This window comes from Perca flavescens, chromosome 4, assembly GCF_004354835.1.
Source record: "Perca flavescens isolate YP-PL-M2 chromosome 4, PFLA_1.0, whole genome shotgun sequence".
NCBI lineage: Eukaryota > Metazoa > Chordata > Actinopteri > Perciformes > Percidae > Perca > Perca flavescens.
The window spans coordinates 16247626-16269735 of record NC_041334.1 but is presented as its reverse complement, the minus strand read 5'-3'; the positions used below and the strand labels follow the sequence as shown (position 1 = coordinate 16269735).

General features: G+C 38.7%; 1 protein-coding gene across 1 annotated transcript; it reads left to right on the top strand.

Annotated features, from left to right (window-relative positions):
• The first annotated feature begins 3502 nt into the window (after positions 1-3502).
• Positions 3503-20013, top strand: LOC114553690 (tubby-related protein 1). Its single transcript, XM_028575028.1, has 14 exons — positions 3503-3549; positions 5099-5147; positions 7761-7893; positions 8035-8151; positions 8297-8422; positions 14826-14945; positions 15588-15722; positions 15797-15870; positions 15995-16159; positions 16444-16556; positions 16667-16775; positions 16909-17007; positions 17532-17703; positions 19384-20013. Exons 1-14 carry the CDS (start codon positions 3503-3505, stop codon positions 19515-19517), a joined length of 1593 nt encoding a protein of 530 aa, XP_028430829.1. The 3' UTR covers positions 19518-20013.
• Positions 20014-22110: the final 2097 nt, after the last annotated feature.

Genomic DNA, 22110 nt, shown 5'->3' with positions numbered 1-22110 from the left:
TCTTTACTAGTGTACTTTTGAGGATAAAGTTAGCCTTAATAGTCTGGCACCAGTGTCTGAGGACTCTGACTCTCCACTGGGACCATCCAGTTGAGATTCTGCTTACATACTGTATATATATATATATATATATACAGCAGTGACATCATCAGCACTGACTTTGTGCACTGCATTGTGTTTTTCAAGCCCCCCCCCCCCCCGGTCAGTAAGGGCAAGTGATGCATGATATGTATAGCCATATTATGAGCCCCTTTTATGTTGCTGAGAAGATTTTATTAACAAAGAACAGAGTGAATCAAGGGATGTTCTCAATTTGCTCCTTATTAGATTTGAGCTGCCCAAGCTTTCATGCTGAACTTTTCTTTCAGTGTTGTATGTTATCTTTTTCACTAAGCTAACCCTTTGGTCCAGTGAAGACCACACGTGTACTAGTCTATTTCCTTGACGTTCCACTTCCGGGATTGCTCCAGTGCCGCGGAAAATTCCGCCAGATGCATGCATTTTCCGTTTCCTTCCGCTTTCTTTGTGTTGGAATTTTAAATTCTGTGGATTTATGAGGACTATTGTTGACTGCTCCTCAGATCTCTGCAAGGTAAATTGAAACAGCTAGCTAGACTATCTGTCCAATCTGAGTTTTCTCTGGCATGACTATTTTGCAGCAGCTCTGTGCGGAGTTTAGCACCGCCCATGACGATTTGTGATTGGTTTAAAGAATTGCCAATAAACCAGAGCACGTTTTCCTCCCATCCCTGAATGCTGTGTGGAGTAGCCAGACCCTCCTTCAGCATGCTTTGGAGGAGGGTCTGGCAAAGTGAGAGTACATGTGTACAAATAAAGAGGAGAGGTACCCTTCACGGGGACTGCACATACTCGGAAGTACATGTATATCTGGAGACATTTTTAATTTGAGTGTTCCGTTGCTTAAAGTTTAATTTCTCTCTGTCTACTGTGCAATGACAAATTCAAGTACAAAACATTTGGTCTCAACTACTGCCAGAAAACGCTGAGTTATGTTGTAACCTTGGTTCTCTGAGTGAGGAGACTCTCTCCACCATACATATGGAATAAGTAACAGTGTAACTGTTAGTTATACAGGAGAGAAGCCAGTCATTTGAGTTAATGGAAAAACCTTTCAGTCCTCAGTTTTCATTTTGGGACTTTTAAAGGACTATTTTTTCCAGTCCTATTTCTTCATTGAAGTTTTCTGTAAAATAGTGTTAAAATCTTGTCTCAATCTCATGAACCCGATCTCGTGTCTCGTCTCGTCTCGTGAGCTGGGTGTCTCGCCACGCCCCTAGTAGCGGTACATTATGGATAACAGAAAAGGGTACCGCTGCACATGCTAACATGCTAACATTGGTATTCCATCATGTTAATGTTAGCAAAGAGTTGTTGTACATTAACAGTATCTTAGCTGACGTAGACAAAGTAATGCAAATGATAACGTAGACAAGTCTGACAAGTCAGAGCTGAGCCTGACAAGCTGAGTCTGACCCACTTGATTTCAATAACCACATTGTCTTGCCTCTAGCAACAACCTTAGGCCAATACTGTTTTTCCGCACCAGTGTTAAGAATTGAAAAGTAGTAATCTCGTCTCTCCATTTTATCAGGATCTACAGTGTGAGATTGTGAGTTTCATTTTATCTACAACCCAGGAGACTATTTTGCAAAAAAATAGCATCTTCCCATTTATAATGAATGGATGACACCTCCTGCTATTGTCTTCTTTTTTTGTACACTACCTTCCTCAAACAATCCCTCCGTCGGGGATAGACCCATTTCACCCTGATTTTCCTGTTTCGTCTTTATTGTTTGTCCTTCCTGAGACACAGGCCCTCTGAGTTGATGATTCACCCGGCTTTACAGTGCCACTGGGTTCACGTCCTCAACGACGTGCCATTTCAGCACTCAACCCGTGGGTGAACTAAAATATCATCATACCCCCTCCTCAAACACAGGTCACTGCCACTGGAAGCTCTACCTCTATGTATTTAGCATAATTCTTCCTGACTTAGTGTTTGTACAAGTGCTTTGAATGGTCCCCTTTTCACCATAACTTTGATTAATGTGTTTTCATTTCATTCAGGCTTGTTGTTACAGTTGTTGGTATAGTAAGAGCTGGTTTTACGGCCTCTCTGGTATACTCCTGCTGCTTCTTGTTGCTTCAGCAATGTTTACCATCTTGCTCGCAGCAATAAAACACAACTGACACGAAAATGGATTGAAAACAGTGGACGGTGAGAAACACACAGTGGATTCTGTCTCTTTAAGATCTTGATGGCTTCTCCTCTGCTCCCTTGAGTTCGCTGGCCTTCCTTAGGCTGCCTGCCAACTGCCATGTTACTGTCAAGCGTTTGCAGAAATGCCAGCAAAGCCATTAGTCTAGACCCTTTTCAACAGTCAGCAGACTGGACAGCGTGAGCAGCACGGTGATGTGGAGAGACAAAGGCCCTGGCCTTATAAATCTACACAAGAGATACTTTTCCTTCCTTATTTCCTATCACATGTGCTATTGTTCACTTAGGCTGTGATGACTCTCCTCCCATCTCCTCTTGTGAGCCCTGAGACTGCAACCCGGCAGGACTGAGATAGGGTTGAAGTTGTAGGAAACCACTTTTACAACGGATAATTATATTTTCTGAACTTTGTTTTGAATATTACCATTGAGGTTTAGTCAGTCATTTTAGAAATATGCAAGTAACAGTACTGCCATGGTGCCCCCTGGTGCCTCACAGCTGCTTCTTGCTTGTTTTTTTTCTCTCTTGGGGTACAGCAGCATCTGGTGGTTGACTGAGGAAATCACACATTTAATACACTGTATTAACACATTTTTTTATCTTTATTTATTTAGGGAAGGTCACATGCCATATTTTTTAACATGATCCTGCTTCACACTCACGCTGAGCTGTTCCATTGCATCCACTGGAGCAAATTATATTAAGGGATCGTACCTGTAGCTGTCAAAGGGAAGAGAGCCTTTCGTTTTCCTCTTTAATTTCAAGGCTCTTGACAATTGTGCACTTCCATCCTGTTTTGGTTAAAAAGCACCTGAATTAAAAACGCTATCTGTTTTGTTTAAAGTAAAGCTGTTTTACTTTCCCCCAGTAAAGCAAATTTACACACAAGCTGTTTCTTGGGAACCTCCACAAAAATGCTCACAGATGGTGAGTAGCTGATTAGAGTAATCCCAGTTGAAGGGTCGGGCATCCTGGCTGTGTGGTAGTCAACAGGGGGAACCTGTTGCTTTGTTCATAAAAATCCTCTTAGAACTCGGGTCATGAGCCTGGTGGGCATTCACAAGCTGGATGGAGACAATCACACTGCTGCCTAGAAAAACTTGGTGAGACATTGTATTAATGCATGTTTTTAAGTTCATACTAACATACCGGTTTAAATGTAGTGATTTGCATTGGATATCCTTTTGTCAGTACACTGTCTTTGTCATGTTTGCTCATTAAGACCAAAATCTGGATAGGCTGTAACCTCTCTACACATCAGCCATGCCCCTCCACCGTCACAGTGTGAAAGAGGCCTGGACACAGGACAGGTATGTCAGCATTACCACACAACAAGACAAAACTTTACAAATGTTAATGTAAGAATGACAATTTGTACCACGGAGTTCACTGAGTTATGGGAAGCTGAAGATGAGAAGCTTTTGACACTGTCTTGGCTGGCAAAAAATGGACACTGGCTGGATGGATGGATGGGTGGATGGGTGGATGGGTGGATGGGTGGATGGAGTGTATTGTCTTGTATTTGTATGGCAAGGTGTTTTATTTGTGAATGCCAAAGGTGAATATTGAATATAACTGTACAGCAAAAATTTGTATGTAGGTAATTATTTGTTTTGTCTGGGAACATGCTATTTGAGCCTTTTTTTAACCTACCCAGGTTCCAGGCACTAGCGGCGCCAGGATATTGATTGTAGGTGGGCCTCCAGAAAACTGGATGGGCCAGTTAAAATAAGCCAAAAAAAACCCAGGTTCCCCCTGCATACAGACAGCCAGACACTAACGTTAACGTTAGCCTAACTGTTGCCCTACTTGCCTTGCTGGTGTGTAGGGGGGGTGGCTACGGGAGGACTTGATGGGGAGAGGGCGGCCAAGCAGGATGGTAACTCGTCACTTGTAACCGTGTTACTTAAAATGTCCTCCTCCTGCTCCTCGGAGCGTTTCTTGCTGAATTTAAATGAAAACGAGCTGCTTTGCGTTTCATATTAGCTAATAGCTACCGTCTGTGTCTTTTTTTTTTTTTTTTTTTTTTGAGCTTGCTTGAAAAGCTTGCGCGCAACGTCATTCATTTCATTGGATCACTTGCTGGTGATGATGCAGCCTGTGGGCGGGGCTTAAGAGGCCACAGTGGGGTAGAAGCCGCTGATTGGCTGAGAAGCTTTCACTCAAAGCTTCCCTCGGGCTGCTTATTGGATGAACTGCTAGAATGAAAATCACTCACTACTCACTATAGGCCTGGGTCAAAATGGGTGGGCCCGGACCTAAAATGGGTGGGCCCAGGCCCACCCGGGCAGATGGTAGCGCCGCGGGTGGTTCCAGGTTAGAGATGAAACTATTTGGTTTTTTTTATCAATTAGTCGACAGAAAATTTATCAGCAACTTTTTATTACAATCAATGTATTGTTTTTGAGCAAATGTGCCCAAAATGTACTGGTTCCAGCTTCTCAAATGTAAATATCTGCTGGTTTATTTGTCCTTTATGGCAATAAACTAATATAGTTGGGTTTTGGACTCTCGGTCTAACAAAACAAGCAATATGAATATGACAAATTGGGCTTTACTTTTACATTTTATGAACCAAACAATTAATCGATTAATCATGAAAATGATTGACAGGTAAATTGCTAATGAAAGTAATAGTTGGTTACAGCCCTATTCAGATGTGGGATTCAGATCATATACTTTATAGCAAATTAATGCCTCTCTTTTAGGTAAATTAAGTATTTAGTTGACACCAAAATGAGACAATTATACATTTTTTTTTTTTTTTTTTTTATGTAATTATACATAAAAAAATAATGAAATTACAGCTAATATCACTAAATTTAATTACTAATGTGTTTATAATTGTTTTTGCCTCAGGATTCAAGAGGATATGGATTCTTCTTCAGCCCCACAGCTGCAAGTTCAGGTAGATCTTTTATTTAAATGTAATTTCTACATGAGTGCTAAGTCTGTGGATATCGGACACACGTGATAGACAAGTCTCCCTCCTCCCGAGCCTTGTTGGTTTCTCCCGTTGACGTGTTTCTACAGAGCAGATGGCTTTACACATAAATCCTATTAACAACTTTCTGCTGATGGAGACTCAGTGAGTACAGGGCTTTCCCACTCTTTTATTATCTCCACTGAGAAGTCTGCTTTTTTATTTTCTAACCTCTAAAAAGAAGTGGTAGAGCAGAAGTCAGAGGCTACGCCATGTCTGCAGAGAAGGTAAAAGGGAAGGGTTGTGGTTTTGTGGATTTATTTTATTGACTACCAAATATAATCTGATTACATGTGTGATGATGACATGTAATGCTATTTGAAGAGAGACCTAAGGGATACAAGTTACTTTGAAAAGAGTCAAATAACACTTTTTGCTGTCATACAATAATATTTACAGTTGGACTGCCCATGCAGAGTTTAGAGATGGGAAGCAATGCATCCATGAGACATTTTTCAATCTTTTTTGTCAGACATTTTACCTTCTGTTTAGTTAGTAATGTAGACTACTTCAGGTACTTAAATCTAAATCACATATATTTAGAATAATGATTATGTAAACAATAATCTCTGACCCACATGTGAGATAACTGCTCTGTATACCAATGCCAGCATGGGAAGTATTTCATCAGAGTGAGATCCACCAGAGACAATATTCAGACAGAACTTCAAAACTGGAAAGCATCTCTCTAGGCAGCTAAAGCCTGGACAGACTTTATATCTGACATTATGTTGCATCTCGACTGATGATTTCCAAGTTTATGGCACTCGTCTCCTGAGTAATGCATCTGCAAAAGCATGAATGGTGGATTGAAGACAAGTAATCCAGCTACCCAAACCACTTATAGTGCTACTGGGGTGACGTCCAAACCAAATGCAACAGCATTTCCTTTCTAATGCAATTCCCTTTTACGCATTATTGTAGGTGATTACTGAATCATCATTTTATAAATGTGTTTGTTAAATCCAAATCCTCCCAGTGAATTGCAATAATTATGCAATCTATGTGTCATCCAGAATTTACAAAGCAATGCATAAAGGTCACTATTACAGTTTCAGATACATTATTTAAAAAAGATTAGCTTTGATTACGGTTATAACCAAGCATTTGAAAATGATAAAAGAAAATCTAATGATTTTTGAAAAGTACAGCAGACAGAAATTAACCAAAACTTTTTTTTTCAAATTGTGTGTAATTTTGTGTAATTCTACAAAATATACACAGCGGAACACTACAAAAGAAAAATATAATATAACAAATATGATCCTTTTGGTAGAGTGTTATATGACATTGGACAACTTTAACACAACAATTGATTACAATATGACAAATGTCAAATGTACTGCTGTAACTCTGAGTTGTGGATTGTCTGCGAACACAAATAGACCTCCATGGTTGCAGGATCTACATCTAATAGGATTACCTTTCCTGTCTTCACCGGCCGCAATCACACTGACCTCCTTCTCTGTGACTTGTGTCAGTGACACGTTGTTCCTGTCGCTTTGTACTTTAGTCTCCAGACTCCTCATACAAATACATCTTGGTTCTCTTTTTATTTATTATAACATTGATATATTTGATTGTTTTATCATATTCAAACATACTCATATAGACAAATGTATGTAAGAATGCATTGAATGGGGGGGGGGGTCGGAGGACTAAGGGTCAGGGGTTTGAGACCCCTTTGGACTTTTCCATTAGCTTGCATCAAACGGCCAAGATGAAAGGTTATATTGCAGGTGATGTAGAAAGAAATAGCAAATTGGAGAGAATGTTCACGTTTATTTTGGATACAGAACAGACAAGAGAACAAGAAAGAGTCAATAAATACATTTTCTGGCTCTCATTATACTGTCTTTGGTGGTTAACTCATGTATTTTTTTCATAAAGTAATTGACTTGCCATCTTGTGTCTAATATGTGTGATGTGAAGTGTGTTTCTGATTGTGACCTCACTAAAAAACGTTTTAAAAATAAAACGTTTTTTAGTGTTCATAGGACGAGGCTTGAGCAAGTTACATAAAATAGTTTAAAAACCTTTTTTGGGTCTTCCAAAACTGTATTATCAAAAATAGCAAAAGATGATTTGATTCAAGGAAATGCTTACAACATAAATACATGCTGATATCAGCAACTGAACATATAGCTTTACCAGAAGCTTTTACATTATCAATATGACATATATGACTGTCTTACTGCACTGATGTTAGGGTATTTTTTATAAAATTGCATGTGGACAATTCAGCATTAAATTAGTAAGTTACTGTATATTTTTTACTAGAAAAATAATATTGATAGCTGTACAATACAATTCTTGCTTTCTCTTTCACTTTCTGGCCCTTGCTTCCCTTCACATCTGACTTTGCAATGGTGAGTTGTTATTATTATATATTTAAATGCTGTTCTATTCCAGGATTATTTTTTATGTCTCCCAGTTTTCATTTTGTCCAGTTCCTTGTCATCTTTTTTCTGATCTCCTGTCCTTCTTCCACAAGTCTCACCTCTAATCTGTTTTGAATCTTTTAAAGAAAATCCATAGAAGCCAAAAAAGAAGAAAGAAGAGACAAATGGCACAACAGAAGCCAAGCTGAATGCAAAAGAGGCCAAGCCCAAAAAAACAAAGACAAAGAAAAGTGAAAATGTATCCGATGAGGACAGTCCTGCCATCCAAAGTGAGCAACTCTGAAGAGATGATATTTCTATAATATTTTAAGCATTTCCTACAAAGCCCGCAATAACAAACTGATATTTTGCATGTATCTCTAGCTCTACTGTGATATATCCCCACTGCTGTTTCCTTATCAACATTATAGATGGAAAAAAGGTGAAGAAAAAGAAACCAGAAAAAGATAAAGACGAACCAGACAAGGACAAAGAAAAGGAGAAAGAGCCAAAAAAGAAAGCCAAAAGTGCTCCAAAAAAGAAGAAAGGTATGTCATTAGTGACTCTCTGAGTTTTAAAATGAAAACCTTTAAGGCCTAACTCTAATTAAATACCATACAAATGAACTCTTAAATCAAATGTAATCAATAAAACAAAACATAAGTCTTCCAAATATGTTTTCCGTCTTTGCAGGTTCAGGCTCAGATAATGACGACGATAATGATGATGATGAAGACACCCCCAAAAAGAAGACTAAGAAAAAGACAACAAAGGACAGCTCTGAAACGTCTGCCAAAGAAAAGAAATCTAAATCTAAAGGTATGGCAAGAAGCAGGAAAACAATTTTCTAAAGGCATTAACAGTGTAATTAATCTAAACAACAGTTGGGCATTTCTCAGATTAAGGGCCAAATTGGGTTGCTGCAATTTTGAAAATTAAAATTCACAATTTGACTAATTTGTATACATCAAATTATCAGTTAGTCAGGAGCGACGTTATGAGATTGGTTAAGACTATAAGATAAGGGAATTTATGATTTTTTGCCATTTTCTTAACTATGTCAAGTAAATGTGTCATTACCATCACATCATCAAATATATGTAAAAAATCAAACTTAAATGATAAATCAGTGCTTTTAAAACATTTTGTGGTTTCACATGGAATCTATTTTATCTTGAATTTAATGGGATTGTTGATTTTTACTTGCAAGGTGAATTATAATCATTTAAGTATCTACATTTCTGATTAATCCATCTACCCTGGCTTGGAATATAAATTTATTTTAAGTGAATGCCATACATCAAAACTTTTTAATACAGTGATCATTTAGACTGTCCAACATTGTCAGAAATATATAATTGTAGGTTGTTTTTGTAATGTATACATAATTTATTGGCAAAAATATGTATGACATTGCAGTTCTGGTAATGACAGTTTGTTGCGGTGATGACAAATCACTGATCCTAACCTAAGTGACTTCAGACCAACAAAAAAAACAACAGCTAGTAATCTGTTTAAACATCAAAACATAGTTTAATCTGAATATGGAAGACCAAACATAAACTGTGTTCCTTGTGAACAGGATTGGTTCAGTATAAATATAGTCTAAACAGACTATAAACAGACAGGAGGGCAGTCAAGAACAGGTAAAACGCTGAAATAACACATTAGTCATATTAACTATACCAAAGAACTAGAATCTAATCTGACAGTTTACTTAAACTTTTTGTTCAACAATTGATTAAAATATGAAACACCACAAACATGTCATTGATACCAAATCTTCCACAAAACAGACAAAAACTTGTCAAACTTCCATCCTCTCATCCATCATGGACGATACTTTATTCCAGACAGAGACATCAAGCATCATATGCCTCTTGGTGACTGGTTTTGGCTGTGGCACGAGCCCCAGGAAATCTTCATGCCTGTACCACAGGATGTCGTCTCTCAGAGGCCAAAAAAACGGTTAACCCCAATGATACACATTGGCCCTCATTTATCAACCTAACGTAGAAACCAGCGCAGATATGAGTGCAGAAATCGTCTTACGACAGGCTTCACGTGGGATTCATGAAACGTTCGTATCACACCAATCCGAGCGTAAGAATGGTCGTACATTGATAAATGCGGCGGCTGGAAACGATCGTCATTTAAATATCACGCCCCAATATATTCTGGGTTTTGAGGCCTCGCCCCTACAATTTACGAAATGGCGAGACGTAATCCGGCTGAGAAGCAGAACTTTTCAGAGGTGGAGATTGAAACCCTGATATCTCTGGTTCATTTGCACTAACGTGTGTACTATTTGGCAGCCTGAAAACTGGTATTAAAGGCTGTAGAAAGAATGCGGGATGAAAAGAGATCACTGATGCGGTCAAGAGTGTTGCCGTAGTAAATCGGACTCCAGTTGAAGTTTAGCCTATTTAATTTATACATCCTTGACACATTTTCTGTAGTCCTAATAGTAATATACAGGCTTCTATTGCAATCTATTAGGCCTACATGTAGGTGTACCTATAATTAAATAAACACACGGTAGCGGAGTTTATGCAGTGTCTTTTATTTTACTCGTGTTCGTCGGAACGAGGCAACAGCTGAGGGAGAGCGCGTGTCCTCCGCCCCCCCCCGTGCTGGACCCTGTCTCCTGACAGCAGAGGGGCTGGAAAAACAAGCCAAAATAACTTGGTCAATGGCAGAAATAAATCATTCACTTGAAAGAGAAACAAAAACCTGAAGAATAAATAAAAATGTTGTGCATCGTCATGTTTCCTGTATTGAATATCACTGCCAAACATAACACTATAGGCTACCTTTTAAAAGTGAGGAATAATATCCTGTCTCCTTCATATAGCCCTCAGTTGGGGTTGTTCTGGACACTGCTCTCTGGGCATCGGGTCATCTGGCTCCATCGCTACATTTATGGCACCGTGTCTTCCTGTGTGATGTTGTGCAGAACCCCCCAGGCTAAAACACTGTTGCAGACCGGCGCATAGAGGTCTTCTAAAAGAGCCAGATCTGCCATTGCTGATACGTGATCAACTGATGACTTCTCCTTCTCCTGTTAAACTGATTATATGCTGCACCGCAAGTCCACACTGACTCGAGAACTTGCGTACACGAGTTCAGACCAGACGTGAGATTTGATCGCAGCCTACGCTCACGTCCAAATTGATAAATGCCGAGCTTTGCGTAGGAATCGTCATACGCCCGTCGTACGCCTGTTTTAGGTCGTACGCACGTTTCATAAATGAGGGCCACTGTGCATATTTCTCAGGATTATCTTTTAGACGTTTTCTGTATGATTTGGACCTTTGGGCGGCTGCTTTTGGAGCCATGTCACACCTAAACACAACAATTGTAATGAATTAATTTAATATTTTAAAAACAAATGCATTACTTCATTTAAAATATAGTGACTTTTGATTGGTAAATGTATATTAATTCTTTAAAGAACAGTATGTTTAATGTATCTGCCGTCATCACCACCATGTCATTACCAGCACAAGCTGTAATGTGCTGGTAATGACTGTGCTGGTAATGACATTTTTGTCAAAAAACTAGCTTTACTAGCAAACATGATGACTAATCAAATTCAGCTAGCTTTCTACATGTAATGTACACCATTTTAACTATTAAAGTGATAAAAATAATCCAAAAATGTTTAAAAATACAGAAATACAACACATATGGTAATGACGCATAATAAGTGTACATGCCCAACACAAAGAATAAAGAGTAGATTTACTTACTTTTCTGGACATCAAGGCATCAGTCTTGCAGCTTGAAATCCATGTGCTCCACTATGATATTAGGTTACCATGGCTACCAAATAAACTTTTGATGAAAAAACAGTAGGAAAGTGCCTTTATGCAGATCGTGTTGATAATGACGGCTAAACCATGGGACATGTAGAAATTGAGCAAAATAAAGTACAAAATGCATACATATGCTTAATCTGTGCATATAGTTTATTAGTTCAGGTAACATTTAATTCCTATTCATATTTCTTTTAATTAATTTGTGATAAATAATGTTTGAGATATGGCATGACATGTGAAAACTCTGGTGGCGGACAACACCAAAACACAGATATTGTACCACAAAACACCAATAAAATGTGTTAAAATCATTAGTAAGAGCAGCCATAAAAAAGTGTAGGCTTGTTTTTGTTTATATTAGTTAGTGGTGCTAAAATGTATTAGATTTAATTTGTTTTTAATAGAATTACACCCTGTGGACAGAAATAGGCCCGAATTCTGGGAAATACCCAGTTATGAGACCAGACTCAGGTTGTTAAGAGGATTAAATGTTTTTATTGTGTAATAGTGATTGAATGGAAACACTGACTTGGTAGCAGGGGCAACAAAACACGGCAGTCAGGGGAGTAGCTTTCCTTAAGTAATTAACTGTGGAAAATCTCATCAAATTGTTGCAACGGTCAAATTCTGATAATGTCCTCTTAATTCTAAATGTACAGTTAAAAATCAAAGGTTTTGGCCAGACTCCTCTGTAGCACTTTGTAGAAAATTCACTTTGCAGGAGGTCTGGAGAAAATGATGTTAGACGTTTCCAAACTGTAGAACACATTCTCAGTTAGTATAACTATATAATAATTAGAAAACACTGATTAGCCAACAAGCTTGCTAAATTGCAACTATGGTGAGAAATAATTAAAGACTTTGAATGACTTAATGAACTTTGAGTCTTTTTCCAGCTTGAGAACTAAAATGAAAGAGGGATGTGAGGTCATGGTGTTCTCCACTTCAGTGACTCAAAGTTTTGGTACATACCAAGGCTGTTTTGTAGGTCCCAATTTTTTTACACTTAAAGGGTAACTACCATTTTATTCCACCTGGACCCTATTTTCCTATGTCTTTGTGTCTAAGTGACTGATGAGAACAACAATCTTTAACATTGGTCCAGTATTAAGCAAAACCGCTGCAGTCTGCAGCGGCGGAACAAGCTACAATGTAAGTTAATAGGCCAATTGTCCAGCTTGTATTTACGATCACAAAAGTGCTTGTTTTGCCACTGACAGGCTCAGATTAATATTCTAAGTTTCTGACAACATTATGGAAAGGATTTCTAAAGAGAATGACCTTTCTGTTAAAGAGTAAGATCCTTTTTTTAAACATAAAAGCATCTGCAAAATTGCGTTCGCTAAAGCCACCAGACTCCATGTAAATAATCGTAAAATTCACTTAATTCAAAGTCGACAGAAACGACATAAAACTTGGAAAAGCCATTTTAGGTCGTCTTCTCAACCTTTTTGCTTAAACAGAAAGGTCTTAAATTCGGTTTTTAAAGGCCTATCTCTGTAGGGATCCTTTCCATAATGTTGTGAGACACTTAGAATAATAAACTAAGCATTTCAGTGGCAAAATAAACTTTTAGTGGACCAAATTGACGATGCACAATTGCCTCATAGGGTTACATTGCAGCCTGGCCTGTGGCTGCCAGTTACAGTGACCACGCCTCAGCTGTACTTTGTGTTTTGTTCTAATTAGCAAATGTTAGCATGCTAGCACATAAAACTGAGATGGTGAACATGGCAAAAATTATACCTTCTAAACATCATCATGTTAGCATTGTCATTGTGAGCATGTTAGTATGCTAATGTTAGCATTTAGCTCAAAGCACTGCTGTGCCAAAGTACAGCTTTACAGAGCTGATAGCATGGCTTTAGACCAGTCAAGTCTTAAACATTCATTCAGTGAACCGGAACAAAAATATGTTGGCACTAATGTCACTAATTATTGAAAAAAACAAACTATAAGAACATGACAGACCTGTCTTTTACAGCGGAGAGGGAAAACTTTTGTGTGTAGCTCATTATTCCTTTGACTTGACCTACAATTTGCTGCTCTTTTCTATGACTTTGTTTGGATTATCTCCAGAGCTTTTGCCTCTCAGCTTAATTTAACCTTTCTCCACCTCACATCAGCTGTCAGTCATTTCAGGAATACCTGCTCTAACTTGTGTTTGTGTCTCCCTGCTCCTCCTGTAAAAGAAAGCCAGGTGCTCTGTTAATGGTACCCATGGAAATGGATTTAATTATATCATTAATAGCTATGGCATGTGTTATATAACTGCTGTAGCTAGTCTTTTTTACAATATCAGTTTTGTGTTTGTTGTGTTGTTTTTGTGAATTGAGAATTCTCTTTTATTTTAAGTCACTATATTGACAAAGGGTTTGGGGAAGAAATGGCACACACTGTATGACTAGTTAATGTTTAGACGAACAAGGCAAAGCCATTTCTACCTGTGACTAGACATACTCGACTAAAATGCTTAGTCTAGAGTTTTAACCACATTTTTTCATTTCCTAAAGTTCATCAATGCCAAAACTATATAGGGAGCAGAGACAGCTTTGAGCAGTGACCAGTCAGCAAGTCAAGATATGAGTTAAAGGAATATGCCACCGTTTGTTGAAATAGGGTTATTCACCGTCTCCTCTATATTTATATAGGTGGGCAAACGCATTTTTGTCTCATTGCATGCATTGTCTTAGTCCAGCGCCGCCGTTGCTAGCTTAGCTTAGCATAATGAATGGAATCCTTTGTTGCCGTTAGCATGTCGTGAGTAAAAGTGACCCAACAACAACAAAAACAAACCCTAATTACTTCTTGCGGCCTGCATATTCACAACAAGAAAATAGAAATGCAGATTAAGACTAGAAGATTTCCTAGGTAGATATTGACTTGGGACTATATTGGGTGGAAGTAGGCTACAGCCGAAGCACTGCTACTCGGGCACAGAGATATCGGCAGCCTGCGGGGCTCGCACTGATACAAAAATGCATTTGCCCACCAATATTTTTATAGAGGAGACAATGAATGACCCTTTTTCAACAAACGGTGGTGTATTCCTTTAAGAGGAAGCGTTGACAATATCGTTAGTGTAATCAAGGTTTTGAGGATACAAAACGTGTGTCAGACTTTGTCAAAACAGAGGGAAAAAATAGTGAGAGCAAATTTCACACTGAGCACACGCAAAAAGCTGCCCTTCCAAATCTGTCCCGGTCTTAAATCCTTGCTTGCAAGTTGATCACAGTTTGATTTAGTTTCTCCGCTGTCTAATACACAAAGGAATGAGATTTACATGATTTGCCTTTGAAAGATTAAATTCTTCAGTGTGTGCTCACATGATTCTATGTGTTTGGTATCACATTCAAGGACAGATATCATTTTTAAAATTGTATTTATTTGTCATTTTTCAGAGGACAAGGACTCTGATGGAAAAGAAAAAAAGTCCAAGTCAAAGGAGAAGGACAAGAAGAAAGAACCAGCTTCAATGTTCCAGATAAACGGAGAAAAAGACTCAAAAAGCAAGAAGAAAGGTGATTGCATTTTGATAAGCCTAGTCTCGCATTGCCAGACCTTCCTCCACAGCGCTGCGGAGGAGAGTCTGGCTAGTCCAAAAACGTGCTCTGGTTTATTGGCATTTCTTTAAACCATTCACAATTGTCTTGGGTGGTGCTAGGTGCCGGACGGAGTCACGGTGCCTCTGCAAAATAGCCTCGGGAAGGAACTTGTTTTGGTGGAACGTGTACGTTGAAAAGTTGTTTTAGTCGTGCAATGGAAAACTCAGATTGGACAGATAGTCTAGCTAGCTGTCTGGATTTACCCTGCAGAGATCTGAGGAGCAGTTAACCATAGTCCTTATAAATCACACTGGAGTTTAGAATGCCAACAAAAAATTGACAAAAAATTAGGGACATCAGGCAGAATTTTTGGCAGCACCTGAACAATCCCAGAAATGAAACGTCGTCGATAGAGACTATGATAAGCCTAACTGACACAACTCAAATGGTTTTCCCATTGAACCTCCTTTATTGCAAATGGGACCTTGCATCTTAGCTGACTTAATAGTACAACATGCATCTTATGTTTGCTTTATTTTAGACAATTAAATGTGTCTTGGTAAGAGTTCTTAACAAATTCAACCAAAAGTCTTAACTTTACACCTGTCTCTTGAGCAGCTGCCAAATCAGACAGTGATGAGAGTGAAGAGGAGACAAAGTCAGTCAAATCCAAGAAGAAATCCACCGCCGGCTCATCATCCTTGTTCCAAATATCAGGAGATAAGGACAAAGACAAGAAGACAAAGAAGAAAGGCAGGTTCACCAGTGCATTTGTCCTCCTTTTGAGTCACTGACAAGTATCTAACCATCTTTGTTGTATGTTTCAGCAAAGGCAGAAGAGAGCGATGATTCTGAAGATGAAAAATCCAAGAAGAAAAAGGGCAAAGGGAAGAAGAAAAAGGTATCTCAAACCTCACAATTCACACATAATTAAAAAACAAACATTTTAGTAATTTAATGTCACACAAGCAAACCAACAGTTCATCAATAGATTAAACATGAACATTTTCATGCTTTGTGAGCAGGCCAGATCTCCATCACCTGAGATTGAGTTTGACAACTTGGAGAATTTTGTGATGGATCCGGCTCCGCAGGGCATGACCGTCAAATGCAGACTGACTCGAGACCAGAGAGGGGTGGACAAGAGCCTCTACCCTCTGTATTACCTCCACCTCGACAACGCAAAGAAGGTCAGGGATTTCCTCTTTATTGCAGATAGATATTGATAGATAAGATAGTTTGGGAATGTAGCAGATATTTGTATCCATATGTTTTGCAATCACAGCAACAGTAAAAGAGTACATCAACAAACCAAAACACAATTAAACAAGATGAAAAAGAACTCTGTCAGTAGTTCCATTCATTTAATTAGTTCATTTAGCACTGAAATGAACATGGTTAGGGTTTTGTGTATAATAGATTTCACTCTTTCTTTAAATGTAACAGGAATATTTCGCTTTTTTTCCCTTTGTAGACCTTCCTGTTGGCTGGGAGGAAAAGAAAGAAATGCGCAACTTCAAATTACCTCATTTCCATTGATGCCACAGATTTATCCAGAGGTGGAGAGAACTTTGTTGGAAAGCTGAGGTACACTGCAAAAATAATTCATTCATTCATTCAATATTCAATCGAAATGTGTAATATCAGACAAGTATTAATTTACCGTGAGTTTTTAAATTATTTAATATATTATCTAGGTCCAATTTAATGGGGACTAAGTTCACCATATTTGACAACGCTCTTAATCCAGAGAGAGCTCTTCCAGACTTGTCTAATGCACGGCAGGAACTAGCAGGCATCATTTATGTAAGTTATTAGACAGCTCATCATAAATGATCTACATTGAATTTCACAAATAATGTTTCACGGTACATTTGATTTAAAAACAAAAGTCGTAATATTTGACAAACGTCTTGATTTTAATTATTTCTGTCATCAGGAAACAAATGTCTTAGGGATGAAAGGACCCAGAAGGATGACGGTTGTCATTCCAGGAATGGACAAGAACAATGAACGAGTGCCTCTACGACCACGGAATGTGAGATAGTTTTTTTTGTATTTTTTGTTGTATTGCTTTGAGTAGAACATAAAAACTGCAAAATGAACAGAATAAAATGCTGAATAGACCAGGTCACCAGGGTGTTACACCAGAAAGTGTAATTTGATATTTATTTAAAAGTGTGATGAAGTAGGCATATCGAACTGTGGGTATTTTTACTTCATGTGCATGAAACCATCAGATGACTCATTAGCAAAATCATTTCCAAAGAAAAAAAAAAATCCCACACATTTTTCTCTGTGGAAATGGCTCTTCGGGGGAATTAAAGGAGGAGACACAAAGGAGACAAAGCAAGTGGTTGCTACCCATTTCATTACCAAATTAGGCATCCCAGAATCCCCCGCTGCTATGCACAATGTCATCAAATGATATCCATACTGCTTACAGCTAGATTTATGATATGTTGTCTGTTTATTATGAGAGGAACACAAGGCCGAGATGTAAAATCATATGACACTTTGCTGGTGTTTTTTTCGGACTTTTGTTTTGCCAATTCTTGGCAGGACTGTGACGGCTTGTTGGTAAGGCACCAGTATAGAAAGATGGACAATCTGATCGAGCTTCACAACAAGACGCCTGTGTGGAACGAAGAAACTGCGTCTCATGTTCTCAACTTTAACGGCAGGGTCACCCAGGCCTCCATCAAAAACTTCCAGATAGTCCATAGCAAAGACGGTGAGTATTGTCAACCAACAGTTTCAATCTATCGATGAAGACAAGCACTTCAGTTTTGTCGCCACTAAATGTTTAAGCTATAGTGTGTAGTTTCTGTCTCCCCCATGAGGAATTCAAAGTAATGACAACATCACTGTCGGCGCGTCCACATGATACAGCATTCCGTGTGCACACATATTTTGAAATACCACCCGTCCTGTGGTAGTTTATTAGCTGTTCACAAAAAACGACATATATACTTACTTTGGTCAATTCAGAAGAAATTCGGACCCAATTAGAAATAAGTGACACATTAAAAGCGGTCAGAAAAAGAAGTTGTTGTTGTTATTATCAATCAATCACAATGAATGTTTAAAAAAAACTCGGCCTCTGTGAGAGCTCACCTCGATATTACAGCACAGAGGATAATAACATAATGTTCTTTGTGCTGGTAAATAATATCGCATGGCTCTAGGGATTTGGCTTTTAGTAAAAAAATCCTTTTTTCCTGTTAAAGGGATTTGTTTGGGGAGTTTTTCCTTATCCGAAGCGAGGGTCGAAAAGGACAGAGGCTGTCATATGCTGTACAGATGCAAATTTGTGATTTGTGATATTGGGTTATATAAATAAAATTGACTTAACTTGACAGCTATTGAATGGACTGCCATTAAATCTGCTTCAGATATCAATGTCCCACCTCTAATTGTATCACTTTGGTGACTTTTTCTGTGGTCAAATCTTTTTATGTAAGCGCTTACCAAATACATGCACAACTAATGACATTCCCAGCAGCCTCAGCTTTATTTTTAGTTTTGTGTTAATCAGCAAATGTTAGCATGCTAACATGATAAATTACAATGGTCAACATAGTCAACATTATCTGCAAAACATCAGCATGTTAGCATAGTCAGTTTAAGCATGTTAGCATGCTGACATTCACATTTAGCTGTAAGCAGCGATGTGTCTCAGTACAGCTTCACAGAGCCGCTAGCATGGCTGTAGACTCACAGAGCCGCTAGCATGGCTGTAGACTCACAGAGCCGCTAGCATGGCTGTAGACTCACAGAGCCGCTAGCATGGCTAGGAGAAAAGCGCTCTAGGTTGCTGGCATCTTTTAAAGCAATCACAATCGTCTTGGGCGGCACTAAGCTCCGGACGCAGCAAGCATGGCTCTGCAAAAATAGTCTCGGGAAGGAACTTGTTTGGCAACCCGCAAAAGAAAGCGCCACATACAATATTAAATAAAGTTAACTGTTAACACATTACAGTAACGTAAGCTATTTTAATTAGCTGGATACATGGTTAAACATAATTTGCTCTTACCCGTGTATCACTGTGTGTATTTTGTCCATAACAAATCGGTCCCAAAACGTCCCAGTTAGATAGTAAATGCCGTAAACATATTCTTTGTAAATCTTTACAATCATTCCGAACCAAGCCGGCCTGCCCTGTTGCACGATTCAAATTTTCTTCAAAACTTGCGATTTTCAGCATGTAACGTTGCTCAGAGGTTCCGGTTAATGTTCCTCAATGCGACCGGTGTTTAAATTAAACACAAAGAAAGCAGAAGGTTAGGGACATCTGGCGCAACTTTCACTTGGCATTTCATTACTTAATGTTATCCTATAATATTTTAATTTCAACAAACGAAAATTCATTCTTTCATTTCTTGCTATTTAAACAATTCCTTGCCTTTTACAGTGGACTACATTGTGATGCAATTTGGACGAATAGCTGATGACATTTTCACGCTGGACTTCAAGTACCCGATGTGTGCCGTGCAGGCCTTCGCCATCGCTCTCTCCAGCTTTGATGGCAAAATTGCCTGCGAATAACAGAAAGATCTTTGTCTGATTTTCTACTTCCACTGAAACCAGTATGCAACACGCCCAAACCATGTCACAACAACTCTTTGGACTCGCCTGTAACACTTCCTGTGATAGACAGCGATAACGAATGATGGTTCCTTGAACGTGACCATCCCTGCTGTTGCGCTGTCAACTTTATGGGCGTGGGATTCAATCTGAGATTACACAGCACGGCACAGGAGAGTCATGGTTTCTCTCCCGGTAATTGAGTGGAAACCTCTGAATTACTGTTAATCACAGACACACATTACTTGAAAGGACTTCAGTGACTGGAGAGAGTTAAGTTATTTTTTTAAGGGGATGATGGTACACCTCAATGATGAAAGTTACGAACATCATTAAAAGAAGTTCAACTGTGTGTTTTGGCTTTGTTGTGCTGTATCGTATTGCTGTTTATTTAATATACCAATAAACCAGTTATCAGGCATTGTTAAAGTGGCATACACATAAGTGTCATATTTTGAAATAGGAGGGTCTTTAGTTCTTAGTATCTGGTGTTTGTGATTGTGATTTTGTGACTACACATTCAATCTAAGAATAGTTCCCTGCCCATCTCAGATGACTTGTGCTCCTGTAGGTTTTTTTCTATTATGTGTTTTTTGGTTCCAACATTTTGTAAAATGTATTCTTTTCTGAACACTGCCTTTGTTGCATTTTTAGGCTTATTGTTATATTATTTAATAAAGCATGTGAACTTTTGAACTTGTATTTGTATTAATTGCACTTTTGTTTGTGTCTACGGCCCAGGGACTATAGATGGAAATAAGTTTGCAGCTAAATCTAGTACATCTCTTCTCCTAGTATGAGTTTAATGTTTTTGTACATAGTACGTTTCTGACAAATACATATAATAAACTAAACTAATAATTTCCATTGAAGTCAACATTTTGTAGGAATATATGTTTCTGTCAACTTTTTCTTGTTTCTCACTTACTAACTTTGTAGTGACTGTGGCCCAAAATGCTTAAATATTAAAATAATGCAATCAAAATTAATGGATTTTGGGCATCCGGTAGTTAAGTGATGCATTGGATCAGAGAGCTTTATTGCACTTCATCCCCTTCTCTCTCCCCCTGCATGTCCTGTCTGTTTGTGCTGCCATTTTTAAGACAACAAAATCATCCCCAATACCTCTTTAAGGCCCTGTACTGTAGGTGTTGGTAACCTGTTAGAACAGTTAAATAAGTTTTATGACAGAATCATCTTCTATGAGCCAGCAGATTGCTGTAGGTTTTGAGAGACACCCACACAGTAGTTGTCTGACATGTTGAAGAGGAGAGCTTCACTTGGGATGAAAAACCTGTTTAAGCCGAGTGCCTTGAGAGGTGTGTATTCTGCCTGAACCTGCTCAGGCAGTTGTCCAAACTCGCAGCTTAAATGAAGCCTGAAGCTGGCAGCTCTTCTGGACAGATGCTGTAAGGTGAGTTCTTCTTCCCTCATTGTCTTTTTCTGTAAATGTGCTCATATTATGCTTTTTGGCTTTTACCCTTTCCTTTATTGTGTTATATATCTTTTTTGTGCATGTTATAGGTTTACAAATTGAAAAAGCCCAAAGTCCACCCCAAAGGGACTTACCATCTCCAACAGAAAACACTGTTCACAAACTTTTCTAAACAGCCTTCCATGACGAACGTGCGTCACTTTGTAACACATGTTATAATGCTCGCCTAGCTGCAACACCCTCATACTTTGCTTCTGACTGGGTAGTAGTCCTTACCTAGCTACTTTGCATGTGCGACTCCCAACAAAGATGGAATTGAAGTGTGATGCCTCATTCTGTTAGCCTGGTCCTACCAGACTCTCGTACGTTTCATTTGTACAGAGAGTCTGGCCTCTCTCATTGACAAGTGTTAACTTCCTTGAAGGCGGGTACTCTGTTGAAGTTTAAAACTATTGGATCTGCCCAGAGCCACTCTGGATCTACCATAACCAATCGCTAACGTTTGTTCGAAGGGGAAGGGGGAGACGACCACAACTATTGGCTTAGCATCGCTAGAGTTCACCTTAGCCAACTCCTTCACCACTAACGGAGCAAGCTGGAAAATCCAACTTTTCCCGAACCCCGTGGGGAGGAGGGCCACAACATCATGGCCACCAACACAACTCAGCAAAGATTGTTCTTGCTCGGGCTTTAATTTCTGGATATTCGGCAGCATTGCCACAACGAACCGAATGGCTTCGCTCGCATCTTTCTCCGCCGCCATTACGGAATAACTCTCAAACTAGCACACGACCTCAACGTCATCGTTCTCAGCCACTCCCTGCAGCAATGTGCAGTACAACAAAAATATGGTGTTTTTTTAAACTTAAACCATGTAAATCTATTCTGATATAACCTCTAAATACAATTATGAACCTGGAAATTAGCATTATATGAGCACTTTAATTCCTACTAAACAACTGCCAAGATCACTGTCGTAATTCTTACACTCTAACCTGAAACGAATTACAGCACTTTCTTAAAATCAACATAATTGTGCCTCTTGGACAATTTAGAAATCTGGTTTTAAGCCTGCAAACTTCTACTTATAGTTATAAGTGAAAGTGCTTTACATAATTG

What these genes read in the sequence shown, in the direction of transcription:
- LOC114553690 (XM_028575028.1), top strand. Translation starts at nt 3,503, where the DNA reads ATGCCCCTCCACCGTCACAGTGTGAAAGAGGCCTGGACACAGGACAG. An exon ending in AAAGAAATCTAAATCTAAAG is followed by an intron (nt 8,423 to 14,825) that starts GTATGGCAAGAA and finishes GTCATTTTTCAG; the next exon opens with AGGACAAGGACTCTGATGGA. An exon ending in TGCCTCTACGACCACGGAAT is followed by an intron (nt 17,008 to 17,531) that starts GTGAGATAGTTT and finishes AATTCTTGGCAG; the next exon opens with GACTGTGACGGCTTGTTGGT.